This window comes from Pavona decussata, unplaced genomic scaffold (genome assembly GCF_977016875.1).
Source record: "Pavona decussata unplaced genomic scaffold, jaPavDecu1.1 SCAFFOLD_105, whole genome shotgun sequence".
Lineage (NCBI taxonomy): Eukaryota > Metazoa > Cnidaria > Anthozoa > Scleractinia > Agariciidae > Pavona > Pavona decussata.
Genome location: NW_028145519.1, coordinates 444,087 through 468,615, shown reverse-complemented (window position 1 = coordinate 468,615; position 24,529 = coordinate 444,087). Strand labels below are relative to the sequence as shown.

Here is a 24,529-nt window from a genome sequence, read left to right as displayed (position 1 = left end):
TGTTTCCAGAAGACAAAGATGGTAAACAAATTCCCAATGATGATACAGACTGTTTCCAATACGTAGATAATGATGAATGTAGTGTCCGTTGACATGTCTGTGCCCGTAATTTTGGTTTTGGCTTTGGGGTCTTTTCGCTTTCTGTAGCGAAAAATCGGCAGAAAGTAGTGATGCGTTCGGTTCCACGCAGATATGAGAATGGACACCTTAGCCAAAGTTCAATTTAAATACGTCATCTGTACAGTTTAAATTAAATAGTGAGTTGAAATTTAAATAATAGCCATTGTACGTTTATGTATGTGTCCGAAATACGGCTTGTGAATATTCAAATAATTTTTGATTTTCGTCTTAACACGGAAAATTGTCTCAAAGTAATTTGGCCGTAAACGAAAAATAAAGTATATGCGGAGATAAGAAGACGATACTGGATAGATATGCTGCCTTTTAACCTGCAGATGGTACTGTTACGGCTTTCTGGGCCTCATAAATAAATATAAATATATGGTCAAAGTCTTGCTAGGCAAAATGTGCTCCACTCTGTAAAGCAGAGCATGATATTGTATACGAGAAAATACTGCCTTTTGTCCTCTGACATCGACTAATAACGATAGTAAGTACGTTCGTTTGCCATTTGCTAATGTTTTAAATATGTTATAGGCTGATCAGTTGCCTAATATTTTCCTCAGAGCCACATCTATCCACGAACACGGTAAAGCCCAAACCATCACGAAAACTTTTCTTTAATTAAAATGATTTAAATCCAACACAGTTTTGCTACAAATGAAAAGAAATTCCTCTATTTTTTTATACATTTTGTTTGATTTGCAAGAACGTTTCTACTTTACGCTAGTGGCGCCTTTATATTTGCCTTTCGTAAAATCAGATAATTGCTCTCCTTAATTAAATGAAAGACACTGCAAAGAAAGTTTTTTTTACAGAGTACCGGTGCAATAAAAAAGAAAAAATAATACAGTAATATCGTACAATTACGGCAGTGCTACTAGACCAAAACGATTGTTGGGTGCGCACGTTATGAAAAAAAAAGCTGACAAATTTTGGTCGCTCTACGTTTTTTAAAGCCAGATAAGAAAATAAATGGTACTTAAATAATTACATAATTTATAACGTGATAATTATCACTAGCACTTTAATATTTTACATCACACGTACTACTTGCCACAACTATCACTTCTAAATTTTAACAAAAAAGTTTAAACTTTCCGAGAAAGATGAATCTCGCAGCCGAGTGATTTTTATATGCATTCCGTTTATTGAACGCTAACCTGGTGCACCAGAAGTATTATTGTTTTCTTCGGGTTTCTCTTAATTGGTTTAAGGTAATTGGTCTTGCTCTGTAAATTCGATAAGCCAATGAGTTCCGATTTTCCCTACAAGCAAATCAGCGACTACCAAGTTGATTAAGAGAAAACAAGTTCGCTTTTGATGGAGTCTCTGTTTCCAGAAGACAAAGATGGTAAACTAATTCCCAATGATGATACAGACTGTTTTCAATACGTAGATAATGATGAATGTAATGCCTGTTGACATGTCTGAGCCAGTAATTTTGGCATCTTTTCCACCAAGGAGTCTTTTCGCTTTGTGTAGCGAAAAATCGGCAGAAAGTAGTAATGCGTTCGGTTCCACGCAGATATGAGAATGGACACCTCAGCCAAAGTTCAAGTTAAATATGTCATCTGTACAGTTTAAATTAAATAGTGAGTTGAAATTTAAATAATAGCTAGTGTACGTTTATGTATGTGTCAGAAATACGGCTTGTGAATATTCAAAAAAAATTTTTATTTTCGTTTTAAAACGGAAAATTGAATTTCAATGTTGTTTGCCTTAAACAAAAAATAATATATATGCGGGGATAAGAGACGAGGCAGGATAGATATGCTGCCCGGCTCTTAACCGGCAGATGGTACTGTTACGGCTTTCTGGGCCCCATAAATAAATATAAATAAATGAAGTCAAAGTCTTGCTAGGCAAAATGTGCTCCATTCTTTAAAGTAGAGCTTGATATTGTATACGGGGAAATACTGCCTTTTATCCTCTGACATCAAATGATAATCGATGATAAGTACGTTCGTTTGTCATTCGCTAATGTTATAAATATGTTATAGGCTGATCAGCAGCCTAATATTTTACAACAGAGCCACATCTATCCACGAACACGGTAAAGCCCAAACCATCACGTAAACTTCTTTTTCCCAAATTAAAATAATTTAAATCCAACACAGTTTTACTACAAATGAAAAGAAATTCCTCTATTTTTTTATACATTTTGTTTGATTTGCAAGAACGTTTCTACTTTACGCTAGTAACGCCTTTATATTTGCCTTTCGTCAAATCAGATAATTGCTTTCCTTAATTAAATGAAAAACACTGCAAAGTTTTACACAGAGTACGGTGCAATAAAAAATAAAAATAAAACAGTAATTTTGTACAATTAAAGCAGTGCTACTGGACCAAAACGATTGTTGGGTGCGCACGTTATGAAAAAAGAGCTGTTTGCTCGCTCTACGGTTTTTAAAAGCACGGATAAGAAAATAAATGGTACTTAAATATTTACATAATTTATAACGTGATAAACATCACTAACACTTAAGTATTCTACATCACACGTACTACTTGCCACAACTATCACTTCTAACTTTTAGCCAAAATGTTTGAGCTTTTCGAGAAGATGAATCTCGCAGCTGAGTGATTTTAAATTGCATTCCGTTTATTGAATGCTAACCTGGTGCGCCAGAAGTATTATTCATTTGTTTTCTTCGGGTTTCTCTTGATTAATTTAAGGTAATTGGTCTTGCTCTGTAAATTCGATAAGCCAATGAGTTCTGATATTCCTACAAGCAAATCAGCGACTACCAAGTTGATTAGCAGAAAACAAGTTTTCTTTTGATGGAGTCACTGTTTCCAGAAGACAAAGATGGTAAACGAATTCCAAATGATGATACAGACTGTTTTCAATACGTAGATAATGATGAATGTAATGCCCGTAGACATGTCTGTGCCAGTAATTTTGGCATCTTTTCAATCAAAGATTCTTTTCGCTTTCTGTAGCGAAAAATCGGCAGAAAGTAGTAATGTGTTCGGTTCCACGCAGATATGAGAATGGACACCTCAGCCAAAGTTCATTTTAAATACGCCATCTTTACAGTTTAACTTAAATAGTGAGTTGAAATTTAAATAATAGCTATTGTACGTTTATGTATGTGTCAGAAATACGGCTTGTGAATATTCAAATAATTTTTTATTTTCGTTTTAAAACGGAAAATTGAGTTTCAATGTTGTTTGGCCTGAAACAAGAAATATTGTATATGCGGGGATGAGAGACGAGGCAGGATAGATATGCTGCCCGGCTCTTAACCGGCAGATGGTACTGTTACGGCTTTCTGGGCCCCATAAATAAATATAAACAAATGAAGTCAAAGTCTTGCTAGGCAAAATGTGCTCCATTCTTTAAAGCAGAGGTTAATATTGTATACGGGGAAATATTGCCGGCCTTTATCCTCTGACATCGACTGATAATCGATGATAAGTACGTTCGTTTCTCATTTGCTAATGTTATAAATATGTTATAGCCTGATTACTGTTGCCTATGAAGAGAGCCACATCAGTCGGCAGATAGTACCGGTAGATAGTACTGTTATGGCTTTCTGGGCCTCTTAAACAAATATAAATAAATGAAGCCAAAGTCGTGCTAGACAAAATGGCTCCATTCTTTAAAGCAGAGCTTGATATTGTATACGGGTTAATACTGCCTTTTATTCTCTGACATCGATAAGTACGTTCGTTTGTCATTTTATCCTCTTATGTATAAATATGTTATTGGCTGATCAGACCACATCAATCCACAAAAACGGTGAAGCCCAAGGTATCACCTAAACGTTTTTTTTCCAAAATAAAATAATTTAAATACAGCGCCGTTTTACTACAAATTAAAAGCAATTCCTTTTTTTTTTTTTTTTTATTTATACATTTTGTTTGATTTGCAAGGACGTTTCTACTTTACGCTAGTGACGCCTTTATATTAATATTTTGCCTTTCTTAAACTCAGATAATTGCTTTTTTTAAATGAACAACACTGCAAAGAAAGTTTTACACAGTTTACTGGTGAAATTAAACAAGAAAAGAAAAAAAAAGTTAAACATTGTACAATTACAGCAGTGTTACTGGACCAAACGACCGTTGGGTGCACACGGTATGAAAGAAGAGCTGGCACATTTTCCTCGCTCTTCGTTTTGAAAGCACAAAAAAGAAAATAAATGGCACATAAATATTTACACAACTTCCTAACGTGATAAACATTACTACCACTGTAATATTTTACATCACATGTACTGCTTGACACGACTATCACTTCTAAATTTTAACAAAAATGTTTAAACTTTTCGAGAAAGTGAATCTCATATTATTTAAATTGCATTCCGTTTATTAAATGGTAACCTGGTGCGCCGGGAGTATTACTGTTTTCTTCGGGTTTCTCTTAATTGGTTTAAGGTAATTGGTCTTGCTCTGTAAATTTTTACTTTGTTTAGAAGTGCTATGTGTACCCATCGCGGATTTCTTGTGTCTTTTAAATTTTATGAATGAAAGATTTAGCTCTTGGTATTTACTCTTCTATCCTGAGGTTTTACAATCTAACCTCGACTACAGCGTAATCTAACGTTCTTGAATATCTTTCCGTGCAACGGAAAACACATTGTGTCGATTTTCGTAAGAGAATACAAAAAGATCCATTTGGAAAAAAAGAAGAACAATTCCAACAGGGACATGTCTAACACAAAAACCATTTATTACCTAACACTCCTAGTCGTCATTGGAAATTCGTTCAACATTTTTTTCTTCTGGACCTATTAAACCTAGCGATCGCTGATGCGCTTGTGGGAATAGCAGAATTATTATTTCTTTCTAATAATTTTTTATTTCATCAAAATTTTAGCCTATGAATAGTGGAATGCAAATTGGTCATATGAATGACTGTAATTTCTAATTTATTATTATTATTATTATTATTACAATAATTAATTATTACTATTATTATTATTATTATTGTTATTACTAGAACCACCAGAACGCGCCATAATACCGTCGATAACGGACCATCATTGCACAACGCCAAGTGAAAGGGACCTTTTGGCACTGGCAGTTAGACTGGGTGGGCTTGGAATTATAAATACAAGCCAGGACGCAGATCTACAGTACTAAGCGTCAATGAAGACGAGAAAATTGTTTCACAAGCCCATGAAACACCAAATGATGCCATTGTTAGTTCACTACAGCAGAGTGTGCGAAGACAGAAAGACGAAATGTTTCGAACAAGACTGAATGACATCAAGAACTCTCTTACTCTGAAGACACAACGCGCTGTTGAACTTGCTTCTGAGCAAGGTGCATCTAACTGGCTAACAGTCATACCAATCGATGAAATGGGCTTATCTCTGAACAAGGTCGAGTTTTGAGACGCTCTAAAGCTCAGTTATGACTGGGAAATCGCTGACAACCTATCTATCTGCGTGTGTGGCGATGTCTTTAATGTTAATCATGCCATGATCTGCAGGCGTGGCGGCTTCATAATACAGCGCCATAATGAGCTAAGAGATCTTGAGGCAGACATGCTTAGCATGGTCTGCAATGATGTCGAGATTGAGCCCGTCCTCCAGGAGCTCACGGGAGAGTCGCTTCCAAGTGGAGCTAACAGAGCTCCTGACGCTCGTCTAGACATCCATGCCAGAGGGTTTTGGGAAAGACAAAGGTCAGCGCTCTACGATATACGGGTATGTTACCCTAATGCTGACTCTTATAGAGACCTGGACCTCAAGCAGATATACAAGCAGCAAGAGAACGACAAGAAGAGATTGTATACGCAAGAAGTGATGGACGTGGAACAGGGAACATTTACACCATTGGTCTTTACAACAACAGGCGGCATGGGAGAAGAGTGCAAGAGATACCATGACAGGCTGGCAGAGCTAGTCGCGGTGAAAATAGGAGAGAACTATAACACCACGGTCTCTTAGATACGTTTTAAAGTCTCTTTTGCCATCCATAGGTCAGCTTTACTCTGTCTTAGAGGGTCAAGAACAGTAAGAAGAGCAATTAGAAGCAATGTTCGAGAAGCGTCCTGTAATTTTTATACATACTTTTTCTTTTTTACATTTATAATATAGTTTGATGGTTTATCGAATACTTTTTCAATTTAAATAATTGAATGTAATAAATATGTAAATTGTTATTATTATTATTATTATTATTATTATTATTATTGTTATTGTTATTGTTATTGTTATTGTTATTGTTATTGTTATTGTTATTATTATTATTATTATTATTATTATTGTTATTGTTATTGTTATTATTATTATTATTATTATTATTACTATTATTATTATTATTATTATTATTATTATTATTATTATTATTATTATTATTATTATTTAAAACTAAATTTTGCTTGAAAATAGCTCGGTTGTGTTTGAAAATAGTTAAATACGATGATTACTATTTACAACTTATGAAAATTTGTCTTCACAGCATGAGCAAACTCATCTTTGAACAGCCCCTTGCAACAACTTCTATCATTTGGCTCTAAACGTCTGTTATCATAACCCGATCAAACATTCTAAACGAACGTTAAGACATTAGGGAAATACCCTTTAAGATTTTTATTAGATTACTTGCTACCTGTTAGAATAACAATCCTTTCATCGGAAGTTCAAGCAGGTTTTATGCCTGAGACGGCTGAAACTCGGAGAAAGTTGAGGTGTGCAAGAGTTACTATCCTCTTCTTCATTCTCTCTGGAAAGACTCCAACTGAAAACCACCGTCAACGACTGCTTGAATTTCTACATTCCTGTCAGTTCTTTGGTGGGCTTGGCTTGGTTGATGTTTCCTATTTGAAGATTGGAAAAACTTCCAGAGCTCAAACCCAGTCCGTTGTCTTGCTTCAACATTCTGCCGCTGTTTGCGACGAAATTTCCTCAACGCAGCCTTAAATATTGGCATCCTAAAGGTATACACAAATGGATTGACCATAGTATTTGCCAGATGAAGAGCATTCATGAGCCAATAAACGGGCAAGGAAACAAATTGCAGGCAGAACTCTTGGACAGTATACACAACAAAAGCAGGTAACCAAAACACAAGTGATGCGGCGATTACTATGAACAAAGTTCTTGACAGTCTTTGGTTATGTTCGATGGATTGATTTCTGTGGGCTGCTATTTCGGGTGATGTGCTGCTCAATCGATTGTGTATCGTAAAATAACTTGCACAAATAAACAAAACAGAAATAAAAAGGCACATTCGTATGGAGATAATGAAATATCTCTTATCCACTTGATTGTAAAAACGCCATAATAAAGACAGTCCAGTCATACATAACCCAACTACCCAGACAGTAGCGATGCTGTAAATGTAAACTCTGTTTTTTGTTACACGATGGCGGAGCGGCCATAGCACCGCGTAAACCCGCTCAAGAGCGATAAGAGCGAGGAAAAACACCGATGTACTTGAGGCAAGGAGTTGAAGCGCTGATGGAGGATTTGCTTCCCACTTTTTGCCTCCTTTAACTGATGTCATCATATCAAACTTCTCGGACGCCAAGACAATGGGCTCCGATATTCCCACAAGCAAATCAGCGACTGCGAGGTTGATCAGTAGAAAACTAGTTCGTTTTTGATGGAGTCTCTCTGTCAAGAAGACAAAAATTGCGAACGAATTCCCAATGATGATAAAGACTGCTTCCATCACATAGACAACGATGAATGCAATGACCGTTGAGTTTAGCATGTCTCTAAAAGCTATACAAGTAGCTGTGACTTTTTATCGGGATCGACAGAAAGTGCTCCCTGTTCCACGCAAGAATAAGCCTTGGGCACACCTCAGTCCAAGCTCAATTTAAATGCGTCACCTTTGCAATTAATATAATATACAAGATAATATCTTTCGCAAGTTGATGTTTGTCGGAAACACACTTTTTAAATATTCAGTTTTGACGACTGTGTCAGTAATATTTTCAGCATGTTCGTTCTGTCACGTTAATTATTTTCGTCCAAAGAAGGAAAGTTAAGTAATGAAATAAAAGGACATACTTTTGGGGCGATTTCATACGAGGCAGGACACTGAGATATACTGCCTTTTTATCCTCTGATTTCGATGATAAAATACATGCGTTTGTAAGATATTTACATTTCATTTGCAAATACCATATATATTTCTAACTCATTATTTGCCTAATATTGCACTAATTTGTCTTACAACATAGCAGATATCTTCTCATTGTAAAAAACAGGAGAACTGTGAGATCCAAAACATCACCCAGCCTTCACTCTCGTATTACGTCATCGAATCAATTGTAAGCAAGCATTTACCATAATTATCCAACTCTTTTTGTCTCATTTAAACGAGCGTTTCTACTTTGCGCAAGCAACAGTAAATTTGCACCGCATCAACAATTGTTGGTTGCGTAATGTTAGAGAAACTGACAGAATCTCGTTGCCTCTATGATCTGTAAACACAGTTGAGAAAATAAATAGATTTTAAATATTGAATCTCTTAACGCGACAAGCATCACTTACACAGTAATATCTGATGTTACATTAACTCCTTCGCTTTTGTTTTTATATGTAAAATGAGACGAAATGAAATAAAAAATTTATACGAAGTCTTTGAAATGAAAACTTTTTACAAAAAACTTTTTTTTTTTGCATACATAACATGAGATTTACAATACTGAGCACTATTAACAATACTTACAATACACAGAGTACTAACCACAATAACTATATCTAAATTGTTAAAAATACTTAGTATGCTTACAAAACTAAAAGTGATGCTGATGATAGATGCTTTATTAAAAACTAAACTGCAACCCGAGGGTTGAATTATATAGCTTTTAAGAAAAAATTTTTAAAAAATTTAAAAATTACAAAGGTTAAAAAAACAGCTATAAAATGACAAAAACTACAATTTGAGCGCATTGCTAAGAAGGAATGAATTGTTTAATGTATTTGTCTTCAAATTAGCGTTGAACTTTCGTTTCTTCCTCAAATTGTAATGACAGGTGTTCCTCTCTGGGAGTAATACATGGAGTTTATTATTCCTGTCCTCTGTGATCTTTGAAAAAGACTTGTTCGTCCGTCATTGTCTTCTTGCTGAAAGAGTTTCAAGACCAGCCTGAGCCAAGGCTTCTTGGTAGGGCTTGAAGGGAAAAATGACGAGCATTGCCCTCCTTTGGAACCTCTCTAACTCTTCGGAAAGGTACTTTGGAAGACTATCATGAAATACTGGACAAGCATATTCAGTAAGGGGACGAATACAAGTTCGATAAAATTGAATTAGCTCCTGTGTGCCGAGACCAGAGCGTTTGAGCTGTGACAGGCAATACATCCGTTTCCTAGATTTCTTTCCGATTTCATGAATACCTAGAATCTTAGCTTTAGGAACGCATTCGATTTCACTACTGTTAATTACAAGTTCCTTGCACTTTGTCTCATTAAGCTGGAACTTGTCTTCAGCTGCTCTGGTTACGAAGGTGTCAACGGCAGTTTGGATGGTACTAAAACGAGGATGTAACTAAAACAAGGAATGGGAGAATGGGAATGGGAAATTAACAATGGGAAATGAGAGATCATGACTAGTGAATGTCGGAGATTTAGAGAATATTGCGGCCAATGCAAGTCGGCTCTTATTTCGCTCAAGGATAAACAGAGCGAACAAAACACGTGAGAGAGCGCGAAACTGGCGACGGAAGCCGGTAACGGAGACAACAAACAGATGAGCTGTTTTAAAAGCTCTTCTTATTGTTTTAGACTACCAGTAATCTCTTACTTCTCTCAGGGATATTAGAGTGAGCGATACACTCACGGAGACGCGGCCGACTTGGGGTATATTACGAAATCACTTTGCCCGCGGCAACGAGAACGTAACAAAACAAAATATTTGATTTTCAAAACTATGCAATGGCTTTACTGGTTTAAGATAGTTCGCCCTACTCTGTAGGTGTCGCAGTAGATTAAAAAATTGCAAGTCTTACACATGGGGTGTGTCATTGTCCCTAATTCCTCGCTCGCTTCAGATTCAGCAAAATTAATCAAGGTTAGATTCCACGTTTTTGCTCCCTGTCCAGTTCATATGAGCGAAGTTCTAAACACATGAGTTAGTGAACCATGGTCAATGGGAATGACAAAGCTGCATAGTTGCCTAAACTCATGAATCCTCTATGTATCACAGTGGTTTGGATACTAATCCAGGCAATTTTTTAAGCCTTTGAAAAATTCTCAAATTGTGAAAAAGTAGACGATATTACAAAATAATACCAAACCTTGCAAGTCCTTCCATAAACATTAAGGAAATTGATGTAGACCGCTAGTGACCTTGCCCCGTTTCAACGACGGAAAAATATTTTAAGTTTTCAAATTCAAACTTCAACAACAGAACAGAATAGAATTCTAGGAATTTTTATTTTAATTAGCTTTGCTTGCTCTAAGATTATATAGCAGCTGTTTCGCTTCCACTAAGAAGAAGTTGAAGCCAGGCATCGATGAACCGTGCTTTGGTCAGTCAGTCAGTCGGTCATCTACTGACTGATTTACAGAATAATAGGACAGATTGAACCACACAAGTTCTTGAAGCTTGTATGGACAGTCAATCGAGAAATTGAACATGCGTTTCTCCATATCTCCAGCTTTAATAAGACTTACATGCTTCAGCTTGGGGTTTCCTCGTTTGTGGTACGGTTTTCCAACAGTTTTCAAAGATTTCTTACCGGAGAAACACTTCGATCATAATATTGATGAATCTTGAAATAGGCTGGCTCATAACTCTAAGGTGTATTGCAGCTATACCGATCACCGCATTTGATGTGAGATCCTTTTTCTGGTTTGTTTTAACCTCTGCATAAAATCTCCGAAGAATGCCGCTCAATTCTGTAGGGCTCACGGAGTGCAGGGCACAATGGAGTCTCACCAGGCAATGAACTTCTCGAAGTTGTTTTTTTTTTTTTTTTTAGTTTTGGCGCAAGGCGATTTTTCTTTGAGTTTCTGTTTACCGTCTTCGTTTTTTTCTAAGAAGACTAAGAATTTGTTTTTTTGTAAGGGTTTTCAGCCATTTTGTAGCTCAAAGCAATAGCTTTGCAGGACAGCAGATGGCAGCTTCCAGTCAAACAAGCAAGAAATTGGCACGAGCAGTTGAATGATTTTGCAGTTCTGATTGGCTGGCAACTGAGTTATTCTCACTACTGAATTCTCCATTTTAGCCCGGAAAATACTATACGCCGCAATGCCCGACAACATTATTATACTATAAGATAAACTGTGAAAACCGCATCTCCCAGAATAGAAACGGGAAAGTTAATTGAGTTTTTTTAGTTTGCAAAAACGTGACTTGAAATTGGACAATTCATGAGAGTAGCAGAGTAAATACCAAGGCCTCATTATAAACCTTTCATAAAATTTAAGACACAAGAAAGCCGAGATGGGTTTATATAGCGCTTTTGAACAAAGTAAAAATTGGGTAAGGCCAATTACTTTAAACCAATTATGAGACACCTGAAGAAAATAATAATACTCCTGGCAAACCAGGTTAGCATTTAATAAAGGGAATGCAAGTTAAATGCTGTGAGATTTATTTTCTCACAAAGATCAAATATTTTTGTGAAAATCTAAACTTGGTAGTTGTGACAAGTACTGCGCGCGGGTGATATCAAATATTATAGTGTTAGTGATGCTCATCACGCTAGGAAATGAAATAAATATTTATGTACCATTTATTTTCTCACCCAGGTTTTATAGTTTCCTTTTTTTTCTCTTAGTGTACCGTGCAGTGTTTTTCATTTAAAAAGGCAATCGTTTTACGAAAGGCAAATATATAGGCGTCACTTGCGTAAAGTAGAAACGATCTTGCTAATCAAGCAAAAAGTATAAGCACAAAAATAGAGGAATTGCGTATAATACGTTGTAGCAAAACAGTCGGTTGTATTTAAACTATTTCATTTTTGAAGAAAAAGTTTAGGCGATGCTTTGGGTTCGCCGTTTTCAATTGTATGAGTTAATATGGCGATGCTATGTAATATTAGGCAACTAATAATAGGCACATATAACGTATTTATGACATTAGCAAATGAAAAACGAACGTATTTGTCATCGATAATCTCTCGATGTCAGAGGAAAAAACAGTATAAATTCTATCCACCCTTGTCTCAAATCACTGCACATATATTATTAGAATTTCTTCGATTACGGCCAAACAACATTGAGATTCAATTACCTGTCTTAGGGCGAAAATTCGTGATAAATAATTTGAGTATTCTTAACGCCATAGTTAATTGAGGGACTTGTAATAAAAACAATGTAATGCAATTTATGTTGGAAGGGCCACGACTGTGCACAATTGTAGTTTGCGCACGGTCAAGGCAAAAAACGGTTACAAAAACATATAATAAACACGTTTGTCAGGCTTCATAACCATTGCCTTTTATCAACTATGACAACACGTATTTCTGACATAACGATCAACGTACAAAACCTTTTATTTAAATTTCAACTCACTATTGTTTACACTGTAAAGATGGCATTTTTATAAGTTTATCTTGGGCTGAGGTGCGCTGGAAACGCATTCTGATGTCTGCGTGAAACAGAACGCACTTTCTGGCGATTTTCGTCACAGAAAGCGGAAAGACCCTTTTGTGAAAAGGACACAAAGCCAAAACTATTGACACAGACACGCTCAACTCAACAGCCATTACATTCGTCATTATCTATGTATTGGAAGCAGTCTTTATCATCATTGGGAATTCTTTCACCATCTTTGTCTTTTGGACACAGAGACTCAATCAAAAGCGAACTTTTTTAACACTTATCAACCTGGCAGTCTCTGATTTGCTTGTGGGAATATCGGAACCCATATTGATCCTATCGACGGGGAAGTTCTCTAAAATGACGGCAGTTAGAGGAAGAGAAAACGAGACAGAAATCTTTCATTGGCCCTTCAACTCCTTGCATCAAGCACATCGGCGGTTTTCCTCGCTCTTATTGCACTTGAGCGGATTTACGCGGTGATATGGCCGGTCCGCCATCGTGCAACAAACATTAAAGTTTGCATTTGTGGTGTGGGTATCGTCTGGTTAGTTGGGTTATGCACAGCTGCACTGTCTTTATTATTGATGTATAACATCAAGGTGAAAAAGAGTTATTTTACTGTCTCGATCTACATTTGGCTATTTATTACTTTAAATGAATGTAAATATATGAAACATATATTTTGAACTGCGGTTGAAAGATCAAATAGAAGAAAGATCCTTGCAGTTAGTACGCAACTTAAGCAGTTGCAAAGGAAAGCCTAAAAAAATTGAAGACAACTGAAAAAATTGAGACAACTGAACGTGTTCGGAAGTGAATAATTTTCTTCATTGGATTTCTTTAAATTTGTAAGGGCATTCCCGAATATCTCGATTTCTACAAAGCTTTTCTACTTAGCTGCGTCCTAATTTTTAGCGGTTTTAAAACAAAGATGCTAGCGGTTTTAAAACAAAGATACCAACTAAGATGCTAAATGTACGTAGAGAATGTTTTGCTATCAGAAAAGTCCTTCGGACAAAAATGAGAAAGTCGGATAAGTTTCATTTTTCTTTGATATATTATCGTACAATGCTGGAACAAACTAAATGATATGAGTCTGTAAAAATCGCTTCTTGATTTGCTTTAAAGCGCTATTACAGATTTTTTCTTAAATTCGCCTACAAGTTGTCTATGTTAAACAGTTCAAATCTCGCTAGTTTGTTTGTGTCTTACTTAATCTCGTGACTGAACCGACGCCATTTAAAATGAAGGGTTTTGAGTTACTGTTGCCATAGTAGCATCTGATAGGTCTAGAATTTAGCCAATCAGACCTTTTGCACACCCATCCTATTGTTTCCATTGTATATTGTGCCATATAAGGAGTCCCGAAAGTGTTGTCAAACGATTACTTATGATTACCTGCGATCGCCACTATGGATTGCCAAAAGGCTGAACCAACTTACTCTGCAGGGCGAAGCCAGCCAACCTCGTCCAGCCCTTCAAACGCGGAAATGGCTTCGATCAAACTTTGAAGCTGCTACCGCGGAACACTCAACGAACTGCAAATGTGTTAGTGTGCACAAGATAGAATCGAAGTCTGCTCCTGATACTCCTTATGAATACTGTACCTCTCTGCTCCCCATGCTAAAGATGCTACCACCATGCTCATAAATGACAAGCAAGAGATAGTTATCCGACCAGAGATTGATACAGACAAAAAGCCACCCACTTATCAAGAGCAAGCTGGAATACACAGTGTGACTCAAGAAACTTCGACATGCATCAGTTGGAGCCATCCATTACAGGCAGTCAGAATACTCAGCGACACCCAAAGCAATCCTTCTGAACCGCGTTGAGGGATGCCCAGTTACAAACAAGAAAAAGCCATTGAACCCCCAGCAAACGTCCACTCCCAGCCAAAGTAATCTACACAAGAAAGCTCATCAAAATGTACAAAACGCCAACACCTTCCTTCTTCCAAAGCAAACGAAGGTATACAGTCTCATTTAAAACTACCATTTCATGCGGGCAGCAACCAACAATTAGTGATGCTTTCGTCCGTGGAAACATCCATGGCTGTCCAGTTGACCTCCTAGTTGATACAGGAGCTTGCATCTATGTCATTAATGCTTGCTTTGTAAGAGAGGTCCTTTGCGCAGAGGATCCACCCGTCATGGCACCAAGCACTTATTCAAACATGAATACAGTCAATGGCGCAAAGCTGTCAACTATTGGCCAGATCCAGGTGCTCTTATCATTAAATGGAAGGAACTTCCCCTGCCAATTTTTCGTCATAGAAGACATGAACCACCACGCTGTCCTTGGCCAAGATTTCTTGTTAACTAATGACGTTATCATTAACTTTTCGAGAGGTACATTAACATTAGACAAAGCCTACCCTATTGCGCTACCTCTGAAAGCAGAAAATTCAAGACCTCTGACCAATTTACTAGCTCTTACCAACCTCTCCTACAACCGAGAAAATGAAGAGCAATCAACTTCGAGCCTCACTCAGTTTACCCCTAGCTACAAGTGTTTTGTCCAACAGTGCAAAAAGGCATCTAGCTTCCTTCTCTAGTTCCTCGTTATTCTTTTGCTGATATCTCGTCATGGTCATGCTACTTGGGGAAACGATACCGAAATTGAGTTTGGCAAAAGATCTCAGCCTACTTAGCCCTAGCACGGAGCATTCGAGTCCAAGACCAACAAGCATTTTTTTTTTACAAACCCAGTGAAAACCCGTCTGTGAGCGCACTCTTCATGTTTCGGCTCAGTCATGTCCGTCTGAAGAGCTCCAACACTGCCCTAACTCCGATAATAGTATGCAACACACTGCTGCAAAAGATCCAAGTTAACCCCCCAAACAGTAACCACAGGAAGCGAAGAGTTATACACCATGCAAGAAAAGCAAACAGCTCATCCGATATCACTGACGAAGAAGATAAACTGAACACAAGCTATTAACGATTGTTAAGTAAAGATTTCCTGTAGCGTGCAGATTGTTCACTAAGAGTACATCATTTCCAGAAGATATATGGTGATCGAATTGTATGCAAAAAACGAAAACACCATGTTATTCAAATACCCCATTATTGAATTCCAGTATTTAAAAAACCCGATGCAGGCAACTCAGTCATCATGTCTCCTTCATATTTATCCGAATCGTGTTATTTTATTCACTTAGTGTCTTCGAAAACCGGGAGATTTTCAAATAAAGGTAGGGGTGTCACGATAGGAAATCGCCCCCTTCCTCGAATTGGAAAAGATGTCTCATTATCACACAGTGACATGCAGAATAGGAAGCAGCTACCACAATAAGCAACTATAGAGCATATGTTTTTTTCAATGGCACGTTCAGTCACTCACAGAACCTTGACTCTTTACCGGTAAATCACACTTCCTTTCAATAGATTGTCCGGTTGCTAATGGAACATTATGCACAAAAGAACATATGATCAATATTTATCTAGGCGGTGTTTTACATTTCAAAAGAACAGCCGCTGAACTCAAACGATGTATGCTTCCTTCCTACATTTACGCTTTCAATAACTAAAAAAGCTATCTTATGAGAACGGAACAGATGTACACTTTTATTGTCAGATAGGTCTAGAATTTAGCCAATCAGACCTTTTGCAAGTTATCAAGTTCACAATCAATCATCCTATTGTTTCCATTGTATACTGTGTCATATAAGGAATCCCGAAACTGTTGTAAAAGGATTACCTATGATTACCTACGATTGCTACTATGGATTGACAACAGATTTCTATTAGTTGTGAAGTATCTGCAAGGTTTACTCTACAATAAAGAAAGTTGCTGTGTCCAAGAAGATCTCTCCTTTTGCCGTCTGTTTCACCATGGAACAAAGAAACTAGACCTTGAACCTCTGGCAATTTGTAACGCGTGCCGGCTGCCAAGCTAGTTTTCTCTGCAAAGTTTCTTCCCCGTTTACTGCGCTAGCACAGCCCGTTGCTAGTTTTCGGTCCACGGACCGATCACAAGTAATTTTCAAGTAATAGTTGCTCGCCGTCGAGTACCAGTCAAGTCACCGAGATAAGCCAAACTCTTCTCAGAAAATAGCCAAAACCCTATCGTTACATTTGTCTCCCCAGGTCACATTTGTATCGTTACATGTCTGTTTATCTTTACATCACCCAACTACCCACAATTCATTACGTAATGTTTAAAAAAAACGAGGAGGAGTGTTTTATCAGGTTTAAAACCACGAGGAGCAGCCGAGTAGTTTTAGACACGATAAAATACTTACTGCAAGTTTTTTGAACGGCTTCAAAAACATTCCTGGAAAAGCGTATGTCAATAGAGTTCATATCAATTATACTCTTCTGAAGGCTGGAAATTAGCATAGGAGAAAAACACCACATACTAACGAGAAGTGTTTTGTCAGCTGATAAAACACCGCATACTAATAAGGAGTGTTTTATCAAGTGATAAAACACCGCATACTAATAAGGAGGAGGTTTATCGATATAAAGTCACTGCACGTGATTTATTATCGACCATTTAATAGGTCAATGGGCTTATGAATTATTAATGTTTCTTGAAGAAATTCAAATCCATAGCCGTCGTCGCTTGCCGCTTGCGTAAAGGAGAAACTTTCTTGAAACAAAACAAAAAAGATGGATAATAATGGTAAAACTTTGCTCATAATTTGATGAAGGAATGCTTTGTTTTATTTAAATCAATTATTTTAGGAGGGGTTAAGTTTTGTGATCAGCTTTGGATTTCGCCGTTCTCCATTTTTTTGAACGGAACGATAATGGCTAAGTTGTGCGATGTTGGGAAAATAATGAGTTAAAGATATAATCACGACATTAGAAAATTAAAGGTAAATATCTCACAAACGTATTTACTATCGATTTCAGAGGATAAAAGAAAGGATATCTGCCTACCTTGTTTCACGTCACTCCAAAGTGACGTGTTTGTTTATTAATTTTTCTCAATCATCCGTCTTTTGACGAAAATGATCTGAACGTCACAGCTAATGAACGTGCTGGAAGAATATTCATCACAAAGTCAGCAAAATTAGATATTCACAATTGTATTTCTGTCATACACTAACTTGCAAAATTATAACTCGCTTTTGTTCCTCGCGAAGCGAGGGCCGATGGCCCGAGCATAGCGAGGTTAATAACTTTGTCGGGTTGAAGGCCTGTGCTCGGGAGCCAAGCCGCGCGAATTCGCGCGGAAAATATATTTATATGTATATATCTTTGAAGGTGTCCGTTCTGTTGCCTGGCAACAGTGCGCAAACAAAGTATGAATGACGTCAGACAAAGCGAGGCCAGGCGCAATTCGTAGTTGCTATGCAACACAACCGAGGAAAACCGCTGCCTCACAATGGCGCCCTCTCATGTTTACATTGAGTGCCAAACGTGTAATTCATCGAGGAGTGAAAAAATGTTTAGTATTGGTGAAGCACGACCAAATTGTCATGCAAATGAACCACAGGAGCACGCACAAGGGACAAGACATATTCACCGAGAGAGATAAAACAACGAAACTCCTCAACAACGACTGCAGATTCACCGCGAGCAGCGAAGAAGAAGGAGACAGCACGAAACCACAGAGCAAAGACAATGTCGCTTGGCTCAGCAAAGACAGCGCCGTCAGGAGGAAGCAGAGGAGCAGAGGAACCGCAGATTACGATATCACAGGCAGTACAACCAAGGTAGGCGTGCATTAGAAACTTTAGAAGAGAGGCATTTTAGGTTAGATTTATATCGTGCTCAATTTAATAACGAAACCCCCGGTGAACGTGATTTTTGATTGCATCGAATTCGAAGAAATCAAGCTGATTAATGAGACCGAGCAGGAACGAGATTTACAATTACAAACGCTTCGGACAAACCAGGCACAAAGACTGATTAATGAGACTGAACAGGAACGAAATTTGCGATTACAAACGCTTCGGACATACCAGGAACAACGACTGGTTAATCGACTGAACAATGACCATCCACAAGTCGCAAGGAGAAAAATTATTTACCGTGGTAATTGACCTAGGAAAAGCCGAAAGAGCTGCAGGATGTAGTTTTGTGGCACTCTCCAGAGTACACTCTTTAGATAGTGTAGTTCTCCAGCCATTTTCCTTTCAAAAGACTCCAGATGATAGGTAAAACTAAAAGCAAGCAATTACAACAAAGGCTAAGAGAAGAAGAACGATAACAACAACTGGCTGAAATCACTGCACGTCAATATCAGCACCGCCATTAATTTAAACAAACGTCAAGCGCCTATATTTCACAAATGCAGCTTCATTTTAAAATCTCACACACCCACTTCCTACATGCTAGATATTTTTTCTTGTTAAGGTAAGTGATAATAAGAATAGTCGACTTTCAAGAATTTCATTTTAACATAAAATTTATTTTTAGTTTAGTTAGTGTTGCCAGCATAGATGTAGCATAAACATTAATCTTTACATCCTAACTTCTTCTGCCAGGTAAGTGACAACAAAATTGCATTTCAATGTAAAGACATCGATGTACAAAGTACAGTCAAACAACTTCATTAGTGAACAGTAAGCAGAGCTCAAGGGGAATTGAATTCTTTTACGAAAATATAGCCATTTCCTATCCATTCAATTCCCTGCGGTCTTGCCTCGTAACTATTCACTGACTACTTACAACAAAGAGAATCGGAATCACTTCCCATACTGCCAACTGAAATTTGTTTATGCAAATAAAGCAGATGCAACTATAACAAATGTTATAGCATATAACTATAACTATAACATATAACTATAACAAATGTTATAATCATTAAAATGATTAGGATGGAAGGGGGTGGGTGTGGTGGGGGTGTGGTTGGAGAGCAAAAGGATGAGCTACATGAACATGTACCATCTTCTGAGATGTCTCTGTTAAAGGGAGGGGTCACAGTTCTGCGCATGTCCATGAATGAAAAGACTTTTTCGCCTTTGCTCGCTATAATAGACCCTGTTTAATTTAATTCGTTGTTAGTAAACCATTGGGAAGGCAATAGGTAACTCGGGGGGTAATACATTTCGTATGATTGTGTTATTTGGCATTCAAATAGTTGTAAACACATCAACTGTGGAATAAATCATATGGGTCAACGCCAGAATTCAATATCGACAATATGAGTACGATCCAATAGCATTTTCTGTGAATGTTGGTCATCATTCATTTTGTTTGGACTAATATTATAGAATGTGATTACTGAAGTAGATGTGAGTAGGTTCTTTAAGACCATAAGGTTGATAAGATAGAAAAACAACCATTTAGATTCATGCAGATGCGCTGAAATGTGAACCCCTCCCTTTCAATATCATTTGCAAAGTGTTGTACACTTTGACTAAACTAATCCTTGCACTACCAACATCTGAAAGCTAATTCTAAGTTATAAATATTCATGTCGTTGTTGGCTTTTCCTTAGAGTTTGGTGTTAAAGCAAAACACTATCCCCTTATTGTTTTTATTTCCTTAATTCTTATTACCGGTCTGCTTGACAGTGGATTGAAATTATACGGATATTTCAAAAATAATGCTGCTCACTTCTGGTAGTGAAAGGGTTGGTGGGAAAGGGTAACACTTAACCATGCCCATAGTATCTATTATTTGCCCTTCTGTTATATGCTTACACTCTTTTGAGTGACTACTTCTCAAACCCATGAAGATAAATTTGTCACCGTATTCTTGATTAAGCAATCAGTTGGCTAGTCCCCAGAGTGACCAATTAACAGAGGTTTGGAAGGATGACTAAGGAGATCAAGGCAATTTATAGAACCTTTTGGTCAGGGATTTACCATTACAAATTCAAGGGGGGTTGTGGGGTTGGGAAGGGCTTTCCAGAAAGGAATATCATTTTTTTTCACAACCAGCAGGGCTGCCACATTTTTTATACCAACCTTGAAATCCTTTTTTCTCCTTTCTTTGCAATGCAGGATTCTTTTTTTTCTACATTTTCCTTTTGCACAATTTTCCCCTATTTTGGGAGCCGCCCCCCCACTCTTTCACATTTCTAATGGTGCACCCTAACGTACTGCTAACTACAGTGTCTGACTCCCAGCGTCTGTGTGGATGAGATCACATAGAGTGGGTGTGGTCAAACCACTGGCACAAGGGTGGGGTTATTCAAAGGGCACACTATCCTCTCAGTCACTATCATAAAGAACAAGAACTCATATTTTCTAGCTGTCCTAGCCCATTCCTTGACTCCAAATCAACGGTCTACCCAGCCCTAGCTTCGCAAGGTTGTGTGAGTCACGTATTTCTAGTTTAAACTGTAAAACTGCGTATTTAAATTGAACTCAGGCTCAGTTGTGTTCCAACCTTATTCTCGTAATTTTGCGTAGAACAGACAGCAACTTTTTGTCGATCCCGGTAAAAAGTCACAACTAGTTACACAGACATGATAAATTCAGCGATCATTACATTTATCGTTGTCTACGTGCTGGAAGCAGTCTTTATCATCACTGCGAATTCGTTCGCAATTTTTGTCTTCTTGACAGAGAGACTCCATCAAAAACGAAGTTGTTTTTTGCTGATCAACCGGGTAGTCGCTGATTTGCTTGTGGGAATATATCGGAACCCATTGTCATAGCGACCGGGAAGTTTGATAAAATGACATCAGCTAAAGGAGAAGAAAAGATACTAACGTATCCTTCATCGTCGCTTCAACTCCTTGCCTGAAGTACATCGTTTTTTCTCGCTCTTATCGCTCTTGAGCGGGTTTACGCGGTGCTATGGCCGCTCCGCCATCGTGTAACAAACACTAGAGTTTACATTTACGGCATTGTTACTGTCTGGGTAGTTGGGTTCTGCATGGCTGGACTGTCTTTATTATCGACGTTTTACAACGAGGTGTATAGGAGACATTTTAGTTTATCCATCCGAACTTGCCTTTTTATTTCCATCCTGTTAACCTGCGCAAGTTATTTGAAGGTACACAATCGACTACGCAGGGCATCAGCTGAAATAGCAGCCCACAGCAATCAATCCATAGAACATAGCCTAAGATTATCAAGGACTTTGTTCATAGTAATTGCTGTATCACTAGTGTGTTGGCTGCCTGCCTTTGTTGTGTATACTGTGAATGAGTTCTGCCCAAAATGTGTTTCCCTACTAGTTTACTGGCTCGTGAAGGCTCTTCATTTGGCAAATTCTATGGTCAATCCGTTCGTGTACACCTTTAGGATGCCGTTATTTAAAGATACGTTGAGTAAATTCTGTCACAAACGGCGGCAGAATCTTGAAGTAAGACAGGGAACTGGCTTTGAGCTCTCAAGGTTCTCTCACACCCCAAATAGAAAACGTTAAACACGGCAAGCTACCGAAAGTATGACAGCTATGTACAAAATTCAAGCAGTTGCCGACGGTTTTTTTTTAGTTGAAAGCTTTTCAGGAAAAATGATAAAGAGCATTAATAACCTATCCACACGTCATCTTTTACCGAATCACACCCGTCTAATGACGGAAATGTGCAAAGAACCTTTCCCAAGTTTGAAAAAGTGCTTTTTGAGGCTAGAAAGTTTGTGGTGAATTTTTTGGGTAAGATATTTTTGGTAAGGACGTTTTGGGGGCGTTGACAACGATCGAAATCCAGGGTCCCCATGTCTATGTCAAACAATCGCATTAGGTTGTACAGAGCATGATTACGTCTAGTTTAATGTGATAACCTTTCTGTGACTTTTATCAACTGAGGAATTTCTGTTTACATTTTCTAGACCATTTAGGTTTTTGATTGTGTTTGTAAAACGCAAAGTACATTTTAAGGCGCTCCGTACAACCCTGGCGACAAAAGCCTAGTAAAAGTCTGATAAGCCTGGTCAAGTCTGCTTTAACCAGACTAAGCAAAAAATTAGTCTGGTTAAAAGTCTAGTTCTTGCAAGCTTGTTAAAAGTTACTTTAAAAGACTGATGAAGATGGTTTTGGCACCTGTAGAACCTAAAAAACCAGGTAAACTTGGTTTAACAAAGCTTTCAGGGTAACTGTAATTCCAAAACTTTACCATAAAAGCCTGGTTAATCTAGATTTCCCTGACTTTCAGGTTAATGTGATTACCAAGCATGACCTAAAAGGCCTCGTTAGCATGGTTTTCCCAGGCTTTCAGGGTAAGTTTAATAGGCAAATATTACCTAGAAAACCAGGTTTCCCCTTTTGTTAGGTTTGCTTATGTTGACCAGGCATTTAGTCAATTTTTCATGGGCTGGGACTATGTCCAAAAAAGCGTTTGACAATATCCCTGTAAAAGAATAAAGAATTGGGGGTTGCAGTTCTTAAAAAGACCTATAAGTTGAGTTCGAAAAGTAAGTTCAGCTTTGGTTTGGTTTCTGGTGTTCCTTTGAAGTCGTCAAAGGGTTAAAGGCTTTTAACTTCAAACTCGTTCAGTAAACCATGGTTCACCAAAGATTTACTCAAGTTAATCAATAAGAATAAGCAATCGAACGCACATTTTCACGAATACATCTCTTAGAACTGCTAGAAAGCACTACTGCCACAGGCATATTGACAAAAGTAAAGATAAAATCAGATTAACAAGGAAAATTCAACTAAAAGCGTACTTAATCGAACTTTGTTGGTAGGGCGGCTGGCGGCTGGCTGTCTCTGAAAAGCCAAGGCTGCTCATTTTCCCTTTTTATGTTCTCCTGCTTTGTCTTTTCAATACTTTTTATCTTTTCATGGTAAAGGAAATGTACAAATGTTATCTTATGTTTAATTGATCGTATCCTGCGGAACGAGGCCAATACGTTGAAGGACGTATAAAGCACAAAAATAAAAGACCAACTGCACCGCAGGTGGACAGCATTAGACAACCCCCTATGTCACGTAAACAAGTTATATAACTATAATACTGGTTTCAAAAGTTATTTTTACCTTACAGAGCTCAACAATTGTGCTTTTAAATCCTCTTGTAATTAAAGGCAAGAGGTATACTGAATTTGATGAACTTAGTGATATTTGTCACGGTAGAAAGCTGAGTTGACCGTTTATTTTTGCGATTGTGTTTGCAAGGTGAAAGACCATTTAAAAGCCGCCACTTGTTGAGCAGTAAGAAAGTACCCAACACTAAGAAAGCCGAGATAAACGCTTAAAAAATGGAGACGCCTTTGTAATTTGATGCTTAAAGAATGTTATATAAAAATAGGGTAAATTCGAGAGAGAACTTCTTAAAATAATTTGTTGTTTCCTTTTCAAATGGCAAAGGGTATCATATTAAAAGAAAAATGGGGTCATCGGGCAAACTTTCAAATTATCGGTTTGAGACATTAAAACATAGTTCTGAATAATCCTTAAGTATGTTGCCATGGTAACAACTGATGACAAAATAACTCTTATTTTTGGTCAACAACAAAATGTATAATATAATAGTACAAAAGCGTTCTGATGGCCTCGATCTGCATTTTTTGTTATTTTCTCTCAAAGTTTATTCCGTGAAAAAAGCTCAAAACTGGTATCAGCCACCTTCAGGACTCCATCTTTCATATTATGAAAAGAAAATTATTACCAGAACTTTGACCTTTAGAATAGAAAACTGCAAGCAAATTCGGGAGTGCGAGATTTGGCATGATTAGGAGACAATTGATGGCCAAATTATTGGGGGCTTCATTCCCTGTCAAGTGCTCCTTACTGACCATCGTCGGCAAGTGTAACTGCTTCGATTTTTACATTGTTGTCCACGGATAGTTTGTTTGAGGAGTGGATTGTCTGCCTCAACTGCGAAATGTGAAAAGCTTCTGGCATCAAACCTATAGCCTGCTTTCCTGAACATCCCTTACCCTAACATTCTGTTGTCGTCTGCGCAAGAATTTCTTCAAAGCATCTTTGAATAATGGCATCCTAAACGTGTAAACGAACGGATTAATCATGGAATTTGCCAGTAGTAGAACATTTGGGGAATAACTCTTGTAAAGCATACACAACAAAAGCTGGTAGCCAAATCACAAGCGAAAGAGCGATAACCATGAACACTGTTTTTGGTAG

At 37.7% G+C, this 24,529-nt stretch overlaps 2 protein-coding genes across 2 annotated transcripts; both read left to right on the top strand.

Annotated features, from left to right (window-relative positions):
• Positions 1–5,076: 5,076 nt before the first annotated feature.
• On the top strand, positions 5,077–8,558 carry LOC146471240 (uncharacterized). Its single transcript, XM_085121069.1, has one exon. The coding sequence runs from the start codon at positions 5,556–5,558 to the stop codon at positions 6,024–6,026; it is 471 nt and encodes a 156-aa protein (XP_084977195.1). The 5' UTR covers positions 5,077–5,555; the 3' UTR covers positions 6,027–8,558.
• A 3,501-nt stretch (positions 8,559–12,059) lies between these two features.
• Positions 12,060–21,865, top strand: LOC146471239 (adenosine receptor A2a-like). Its single transcript, XM_085121042.1, has 4 exons — positions 12,060–12,072; positions 12,727–12,950; positions 18,105–18,292; positions 21,241–21,865. The coding sequence occupies exons 1-4, from the start codon at positions 12,060–12,062 to the stop codon at positions 21,863–21,865; spliced, it is 1,050 nt and encodes a 349-aa protein (XP_084977168.1).
• Positions 21,866–24,529: the final 2,664 nt, after the last annotated feature.

Excerpts from the sequence above, each read along its gene's own strand:
- LOC146471240 (XM_085121069.1), top strand. The coding sequence starts at position 5,556 with ATGATCTGCAGGCGTGGCGGCTTCATAATACAGCGCCATAATGAGCTA.
- LOC146471239 (XM_085121042.1), top strand. Across the intron at positions 12,951-18,104 it reads AGTTCTCTAAAATGACGGCA|ATTCACCGCGAGCAGCGAAG; the intron begins GTTAGAGGAAGA and ends CAACGACTGCAG. Across the intron at positions 18,293-21,240 it reads TTAGAAGAGAGGCATTTTAG|TACATCGTTTTTTCTCGCTC; the intron begins GTTAGATTTATA and ends CCTTGCCTGAAG.